Source organism: Polypterus senegalus, chromosome 11, assembly GCF_016835505.1.
Source record: "Polypterus senegalus isolate Bchr_013 chromosome 11, ASM1683550v1, whole genome shotgun sequence".
Taxonomy (NCBI): Eukaryota; Metazoa; Chordata; class Cladistia; order Polypteriformes; family Polypteridae; genus Polypterus; species Polypterus senegalus.
This window is the reverse complement of record NC_053164.1, coordinates 60,351,123-60,360,626: the sequence shown is the minus strand read 5'-3', so window position 1 is coordinate 60,360,626 and position 9,504 is coordinate 60,351,123. Positions and strand designations below refer to the sequence as shown.

At 36.2% G+C, this 9,504-nt stretch overlaps 1 protein-coding gene across 3 annotated transcripts in view; it reads left to right on the top strand.

Moving 5' to 3' along the window:
- The first annotated feature begins 273 nt into the window (after window positions 1-273).
- Window positions 274-9,504, top strand: part of LOC120539056 (transmembrane protein 268) — a 68,522-nt gene continuing 59,291 nt past the window's right edge. The window contains exons 1-3 of one of the 3 annotated variants that reach the window (XM_039768769.1): window positions 274-472; window positions 2,368-2,496; window positions 7,092-7,254. In XM_039768769.1, the coding sequence (XP_039624703.1) occupies window positions 7,131-7,254 (124 nt within the window). In that variant the 5' untranslated portion in view covers window positions 274-472; window positions 2,368-2,496; window positions 7,092-7,130. Of the gene's footprint in view, window positions 743-1,371; window positions 1,443-2,367; window positions 2,497-7,091; window positions 7,255-9,504 lie in introns of those variants that run through there. The other 2 variants (XM_039768767.1, XM_039768768.1) reach the window with 2 other exon arrangements.

The window sequence follows — 9,504 nt, the reverse complement described above, 5'->3', positions numbered from 1 at the left end:
AAATTGTGTCCTCGTTCGGCATCAAGCAATGCAGGCATCAAATAATTTTGTGATCATTCACCTAAACATTCCTTCACCTCAAACCCATCGGTCTTAACGGGTAAATTCGAGTAAGGTTTAAGGACGTGCATCCGCTCACAGAGCGCTTCTGCATCCATTCTGTGTGTCGGACTGCTCTTCATGAAAATCCCGCCCAACAGTCTAGAGTCTCTTTCCATGTGCCCCGCCCCTTACCGTTCAAAATAAACCTACAAAGGGGGAGGGGCAGACGTATTGCGTACTTGCAGGAAAAGAACCTTTAATAACGTGCACCTTTCATATCAAAGTGTTTGAAAATAGCGTGGTTTCACTATTTGATTATAATAATAGTGGATATCTATTTTCCGAGTTTAATCAATATGGAATCTTTTCTTTCAGAACAACAAACTGTTTTCAAGACCGGTTGCTGTAATCATAACGACAGCTATTGAAAGTGAGTGAGAAGTGCGAACTGCTCCTCCCTCAGTCGTGTGTTTAGCGCCTGTCTGAAATTTTAAAGACTGAGAGGAACAAACGGCAGCGCGAATGTGTGTTGCTCTCCTGGAGCAGGACAATACAAAAATATTAATAAACAACTTATTATACACTAAGATTGTTTGATGTAAATCAAGAAGATATGAGCCTATTGCTAGGAACCGAAAAACACTACGACGTTGCCCTCGGGAAGTTGGCTGGCTGGTTGAGCTGCTGAGCAGTCACTGAGGTGGGTACACGGCAACAACAGTGGGGATGTGAGGGGCAATACTAGTCAGGCCGGTGACAACGTAACTACACATTGTATAAAGCAGACAGAATTGTGTCCTATTATTGCAATAGAATTAAGATGATTGAAAAAGATGGAGACGGTATCGTATGCAGATAACCTCTGCTGGGAGCGTATGAAGCACACCTTTGTCACAGGCGGAATGGGGGAAAGCGAGGCCCGGTGACAGCAATAAACGACGTAGGAGAATGAGAGCAACGATATGTTTGTGAGTCAATGAAGAAGGCGACAGAGCCGAGTGTGAGTTGCAAGGGAAAATAGAAACCTTAATGAAAGTTTAGTACGTTTATACTGCGAGAGGAGACAAACATCTGAACACATGAGTAAAAGGCACAGCAAGCGGCAATGGCGAATATAGTGCTGTTTCTCAGTAGGAGACCTAACATACGCGATGAGGTCCATTCATAGTAACGAGGGTAAAAATGATGGCACAGGATAAGCTGAAGACAGCCACGGAGAGCACTCGGGATGAATCACAATACTGTAATGACTGGAGCCTCTGGGAGAGGCGGTGTGGGTAATTACGAGTGTTTGAGGCGTGTGTGCCACGTCCGTGTTCTGTTCCCCAACAGTTCAAGGTCTCTGGCTCAGTTTTCAGCATGTTGTCCTTGTTTTATGGCAGTTTCGTTGCACAACCCAGGTAAATGCTGTTTGATAGATTGGAATCTCTGAATCAACCCAGTTACAATGAGTAAGGATGTGCGTGTGTATGTGACTGGCTGGCAATGCACTGACATCCTATCCAGGCTTATTTCTGTACAGTGTGATAGGATCTGCATCCCTGCAACCCTTTATTGAGATTATAAGTTTCAGATAGTAGAAGTTAAATTCAGTGTTATTTGGTGTTTTCGGAAATAGTTTGTCCATAATGAGAAAGCGGAAGACTTATGGTTGGGAGACGGAACAAAGTCTGAAGAGCGCTGTGTTAATTGTGAAGGCAACTGTTCACATTAGTAGCTATGTTTTATTTTGGGGCCAGGAAAGGCCATTGAATCAGGTAAAGTAATAACGTTTATTTGCAAAGTGTATTCCTCGTGCTGAACAAATACACTTCAATGGTTCAATTATTATACCTGTTAAACAAACCCAGTAATTGCATAGTAACTGCATATAAGGCAATTAAGAAAACCATGGTATATGGCTGATGAATATAACAAACATATTATGGTCATTAAAAGAAAAGTGAAATATGAAAAAAATATTACTAGATGTCTATAAGGGGAGACAAGTACCACAATAGATACTACTAAGAGAGTGAACTATGAAAGATAAAATGGCAGATGGCAAGCATGTCATTAAGACACAAGAGGGTACAAGATGATGGTCAGTGACAGTGAAAGGTGCACCAAAGACCTGAGTGAATGCTGCTGCTATATTTCAATAAGGTGAGAGAGACAGTAATACATAGTTTTAGAGAAAGAAGCACTTTTTTGTAAGTCACTTTGGATAAAAGCATGTGCTAAGCAAATGCATGTAAGTGTAAGCAACTGAACTGCAAAATGCAGATGAAATAATAGGTTTATTATTTATTATTTTAATTTAAAATTATATTTTTTTGTTTTCAGAGCACATTATATTGTTTGCTGTCACAGGGAAACCACCACATATCCAGGCAGTGACTGGCGCTGAACATCAACCTTGTCTGTGTGAAACTCTTGTCAGTTTTGTACAACAGTTACATTTTATGTGCACAGGTATTTATCATACTTTATAATCTGTATGCCTTCTTACAGATCTTTAAGTAATGAATTAAAATATTTTTTTTAAGTTTTCTTTAAAGAAATCGGTGTTCACGTTTATAGCACACTGCGTGCCAGTGGTACTGTAAACAATTTTAAGGTGGTGAACTCAAAGAAAGGTGCTAATTACATTTTCAGTGAGCCACTTCTATTTGTGCACTCACAGTAGGAGACAGTGTTCTTGAGAAGACATTCCGTTTGATTTGTTGGTCAGCTTATTGTTTAGCAAAAGCACACACAAAAAAAGAAAAAAACTGAAGTTGTTTGAGTCTGTGATATGTTTCTGTATGCATAAACTAAAAGTAAGAAAAGGTGTTGTTCAAAAAAGGAATCTGAATAGATGCCCACATTTATGAGGATTCCAAAGGATTCTTACTATTATATGCACAGGTAAACTGAAAGAAGTGAAGCCACACTAAATATGTAAAGATGTAGCACAGGTAAAATTTTTTGTATACATATTGCTTTTGATGATTATCATCAATCCAATGAGCTTTAACAATAAAGTACAAACATTTTTTTTAAACAATCTCTCAGGAAAAAACTTTTCAGGAACGGCTGCTGTGAACATAACACCAACAATTTTGAAAGTATTAAATCCTAGAAAGTTTAAGTGGTTTCAGAGGTAGCATGGCAAGGCTTTTGGTGACATTTGAACTTGCAAAGTAGTGGGAACAGTTCTTACCCTTTAAAACATAGGACATACTATGTTTAAAATGAATCTTTCAGTCTTCATCTTTGTGATCATTCTGTCTTTTTACAAGTGTAACAGCCATCAGTGATAAATTAAAGTGTTGAAAAGGTTATTTTTATCGATATATTTATCAGAAAAGTATTGAATATACAAGAAAACAAAAACATTTAGAAAAATATTAAAATATGTTTTCTTAGTACAGATGTGTTGCATTTAAGACATGGCAACCTTGGCAATAGAAAGTAACTGAAATATGCACCACGCCTATGCTGTTTTCCTACATGCTTTATCAAGCCTGTAGCCCTCAAGCATTGCAGGTTTTATTCTGTAAAATAAACCATTTCATTGTAGATTTTGCTGTTTGTTTGCTTTTCAATGAAAATTTTAAAATTAATCCTAATAACAGGAAAAAAATATGCCACTGAGAGTATTCAAGTTTTCAGATGTTTCTTTTAATGTATTTGTTAATTGAAGATGTGATCGAGATCCCGGTCTTTGTGTGTAAAGGGATCAAATGTGAGATCATCTATGTAATAATAAAATTTAATAATTAAAACGCCAGTGGGATTATGAATCCTCTTACAGGACTACTGATGTAAACTGCTGTTTCTGTTTAGCTTCTATATAAAAATTGCATCATTGTTTTATTTAAGCCAGTCTGTTTTACTTTTAGGCTGGCAGGTGTAGAGAGATAGATGGGTGGAGGTGTAAAGCCTGAAATGTGCCCAGGGAAAAATCACCATGTTTCCAGGGCCATGTGACATGGTACAAGCTCAGTCACATGCTGAGCTTCTTACATCTGAACCCTTGGGTAATCTTGGGAACCACGCCACTCTTTAATCACAAGATCAAGAGAGGGGAAGGAAAATGATAAAGTTTTGTGTTTTTTTTTCTTTTGCAATTTATTTCTTCTACTCTAATATGCTTTGTAAAGCCATTTGATTAAAGTATCTTTTACTTGAATTCTGACAGAGAACATTAGGGTTGTTTAAAAAAAAAAAAAGCTTTGAATAGTTCACTGCTCTTTGGTGGATATGGGACTAAAGACATTTCCTTTTTTAGCTTAACTGTTGCAATATGCAATTGCTGTCATGAGGATTACTCAAGAAAATATTCCAGTAAAACATTTTGACCTCCAGCAGAAGGCATAATTTTAGCTTTACTCACTTTGTAGCTTAATAAAATGCTACGTAAACTCCAAGCAGTGTTTTGAAGTGAAACTAATATTATGCTTAGTATTTAAAAGCTATCTAATTAGAATTAAAATTACTAATCAGAGTGGCACATATTGTATAAAAGTTTCATGAAAAACTTTCCTGTTGGCTTTAATTGTAAGTCATCGGGTGAAAAATATTTTAATACATCTTTACATACAGTAATAATACAGGATTCTGGCACAGTACCACAATGTAAAATAGTGTGGTATCACTGACCTGAAATGTGGTACAGCTATTTTTTATATTTCCTTGCTCGCATGGTTTTCCTGTTATGTACGTAAAACTCAGAGTGATATTGAAACTCATAAATGATGCAGTGGTGACTTTGGTTTCAGCTTGTGTTAACAGGCAGAAGAGTCTAGTTGAGACATTGTTGTTCTGCCATTTTAAACCCTCAGTTTAGATGTTTGCATGGAGTTTATTTTGAACATTTCCTTGACAAATGCACTGTGCTGCAGCCAAATTGCAAACACGTTTCAATTTGGGCTGATAACAGTTTGTAATGGGAGTTGTAAACATATGTCAGTGATGAAGATGTATACTGATGGAAGTCAAAAAGGACGGAATAAGTGAGTATTGTTTCTAGAAAAGGAGATAAAAATATGGTACTTTTAAATAGCTGAAAAAAATCATGCCTTAGTAATTTTACACAGTACAGTTATAGACAACATTTACATTAATTGTAGGTAAAACACAATAATTCATAATCAATCTACAAGATGTTCTAGGAAAACATATATACCAGCCTATTAGCCAAAGTCTTGTGCCTGGTTCTAGTGGAAAAGTAGCACATTTACGTAAATAGAGGCATTCTAAGAATTTGCTTAAAGCACACAAGCTTTTAAAGTGTAAAATAATTTTCCAGCCTATTATATGGAGGGCTTGACCTAATGGTTTCATGAATACAAATGTATCTGTTTTTCAACAGTGAATCAGTATTATATATATATAAAATATGTATGTATATTTGTGTGTATATATGTATATGTGTGTATATATATGGATATGTATTTGTATGTATACTGTATATGTATGTATATGTGTGTATGTGTATATATATATATATATGTGTGTGTATATATATATATGTATATGTGTGTGTGTGTATATATATATATATATATATATATATATATATATATATATATATATATATATATTTATGATTATGCATGTATATGTATGTGTATATATATTTCTGAGATATTTAAATAGATGTATAAAGGTTGTTATTTGTAAGAACTACAGTATTTACAACAGAAATGCATGGTTAAACCACCATTAATTGTTTATCACAGGTGCACTAAAAATTGATTTTTATTGGTGACCAAACAAAAGCCAGTAGTTCAAAAACAGTATATATACACAGATTGCATAATGTGCTTCAACATGCTGCTTTGTATCTGGAATGATGTTTTTGAGATTGTAAATGGAGAAGCTTTGTAATATTGTTAGTAATGAACAGTGTATCAAAGGTGTAGATTTTCTAATGTATATATGATGCATGTAGCAAGAGTTAGAGATCCAAAAGACTGTACAAATGTTTACTTCTGCAAACATTCTACTCACAGATCAGTAGGCAATTAAAAAGTAAAATATTTTAATACTGTATTTTAACCTGTAAGGTGTGGGCTAGTACATAACAATACGGCTTAGAGACAGAATCAGAATCACATTTATTGGCCAAGTTTGAGTCCAGTTTTTTGATGAATCTCCAAGTACGGTTACAAATCAACTTAACCTACTCCTCTTACATAGACACTTGAATACAGATGACCATAAGCTCAACTATTCTCCCACAGACATTGTTTTTTTCTTTTCTCCAGTTTTTTAATTGCCTTCTAATTACTCAAGGGATGTATTTAGTTGAAACAGCCAGAATGTTATTAAATGAGGTTAAAATAATAAATGTTAACAGTAAAACAAAAAGGCAGTAAAATGCCAGTCAAAAGTGCAGTGTATGTTGCATGCTATGCATACTTTATATATGTATGTTGTTTGTTGGTATTCTTGTCATCTGTTTTTAGGAGACTTTTCAAAATTAATAGGAAACAGCTCAGCTTTTTATATTATTTTCATTTAGATCAGCAAACCCAGGATGTGGCCTGTCCAGTGAGTTCAGCCTTATTCGTGTGTACAAAATAAAACATGACTGCACTCTCCAAGGTTAAGCAGAAATCATTATGATAATGTATGTAACATTTGAGATGACTGAAGAGGGTCTGAAGTTCTAAGCCTTGCCTTTTTATCAGAAAATGATAAGTTATGTATTTCGATTTTCCAAGTATATCAGTGCCATACACTGCGGTGGGCTGGCCCCCTGCCCAGGGTTTGTTTCCTGCCTTGCGCCCTGTGTTGGCTGGGATTGGCTCCAGCAAACCCCCGTGACCCTGTAGTTAGGATATAGTGGGTTGGATTATGGATGGATCAGTGCCATACATTCAAAAGTATCATTGTAGCTGCAGTGTATTATTTCTTCTTGAGCTCATCAAGTGTGAATTGTCAAAGTGGTTTGCAGTAAATTTGATATTGAATAAAAAACAGACCTATGAAGTGAAAAAAAAACTATTTAGGGTAAGTAATTTATTATGAGTTATGTCAAATTAATCCATCTCTAACTGATTCTTATGTTTTTTTAGGGCAATTGAACAAATGTTTTGAAATTTACCCTTGAAGTAATGGAAGGTGCCATCGGGCAAATAAGTAGATCTTGGGACAGTAATGTCCTTTTGTATACACCATGTTCATCCTCAGCCAGTTCACAACCAGAAGATGGTAATGGCATCTTGCAGTGGGTCAAGGGTGAGTGCACTTGATGCAGTAATTTCAGCCCGACACTTCATTACCTAGTGTTGTTTTTATCATGCATAAGTTTGTTAAAGATAATATTTATTCTCATATTAATATACATATGTTTTGAGGCATAATTATTATATACAATGTGTGCCTGTTTATATGCTCAAATGCATCCATGCTGTCTTGCAGAAGTACTTGGAAATTTGTCTCATTTTCAGATTTCTTATCTTTAAAAAGGCAGCCATAAATAGTCACTTTTATATTAAAGTGAATGTTTATCATGAAAAAGTGAAGACCAAAGGTTTTTCCCATGATGAAGTCCTCTGACAGCATAGTTTATTAGATGACTATACCAATTTTAAAAGATTTTAGTTATCCAAATAAGAACTATTGCCTTTACATTCAAGAAGTGGAATGTATTTTATTTCACACAGACCTCTTCCCGAAAAGGTGTTCTTTAATATATTTGACAAAGAAAAAATAAAAAAAGAACAATTTTGGCGGAAGATATGCTAGATTTTGAAAATTTCCTGTTTGTTTTTGATTGAGATATTTTTATGTTAGCGGTGAAATCAATAGATTCTTAAATAAGGCTTTTTTTCTACAAAGGCATCTAATTCCTTCAGTGCTCATACATTTCAATAATTTAATTATTTGTATTTATTTTCTTTAAATGAATATTCACCAGATCAATTTATCAATGTAAATGAAATAATTAACTGAATTAAGTGGTAAGAATGTACAAAAGAAAGTAAATATTACCCACACTCTGATAATACTATATATTTAGCTCCTTGCTTTTATTAGACTCTCACTAAAATGTCCAATGTTAAACTTCGGATTTTGTTTACTGCAGCATTGATGTAACAGTAAGTTAATGTGTTTAAACATTGGACACAAGCGAGAAGGGGGCTTCAAAATCATTAGGGAAGCTATAGCAGGTGTATGCTTAACAACATCTGGTTGAAAACAGAAAAAAATCTGTGATTGGACAAAGGGACCAACTACAGTAAAGATGACAATTGAGGAAAAGGGGAAGTGCCATAAGAAGAGTCAGAAAATAAAGGTAGAAGGAAGCACAGCAAAATGCTAGAAAACCAGTTGCAAGGATGTAAGATGCCAAGAGAGACTAGTTTCCAAGTGAGCTTAGGAAGGGAAAAGATTTGTGTTCCAGGTTATCAAGCAGATACCTACTAAATCTCATCTTTCTTTTGGTATGTGATTGATGGTATTTGGATTATGGATACCTGGAAGAAGTACTTGGATATGCTGCTGAATTAGAAGGAGCTATGCAATAAAAACGTTTGTTGTGAGAAAATAGAAGGACAAAGGTATATGTATGTGGAAGGTCCAGGAATTGAATGTTGTTAAGCTGTAAGGAATGAGCCTGCCAAATTTCAGTCTTCCACCTACACGGGAAGTTGGAGAATTAGTGATGAGTCAGTCAGTCAGTCAGTGAGGGCTTTGAGTTTTATTAGTATAGATTTTACACAATTCAATTTAGTTTAACTGCACTACTTTAGGAAGAGAGTGTGAATTTCTATCTTCTCTTCCTTCCTATCCAACTTCCCATCCCATCTGTGAGGTAATATGATATCTTTAGTTGGCTCTACTCTGAGCTTCTCCCAGATGACCGAGCTTCTCACCCTATCTTTAAGGGAAAGCCCAGACACCCTGCGGAGGAAACTCATTTCAGCCGCTTGTATTCGGGATCTCGTTCTTTTGGTCACTACCCATAGCTCATGACCATAGGTGAGGGTAGGAACGTAGATCAACTGGTAAATATAGAGTTGCCTTATGGCTCAGCTCCTTTTTCACCACGACAGACCTATGCAGAGCCCGCATCACTGTGGACACTGCACTGATCCGCCTGTCGATCTGCCACTCTATTCTTCCCTCACTCATGAACAAGAACCCGAGATACTTGAACTCGTCCACTTGGGGCAGGATCTCGCTCCCAATTCTGAGAGGGTACTCCACCCCTTTCCAGCTGAGAACCATGGCCTCGGATTTGGAGGTGCTGATTCCCATCCCAGCCATTTCACACTCGGCTGTGAACCGATCCAGAGAGAGCTGAAGATCACAGCCTGATGAAGCAAACAGGACAACATCATCTGCAAAAAGCAGTGACGCAATCCTGAGCCCACCAAACTGGACCCCCTCAATGCCCTGGCTGTGCCTAGAAATTCTGTCCATAAAAGTTATGAACAGAATCGGTGACAAAGGGAAGCCATGTTGGAGTCCAACTCCCACCAG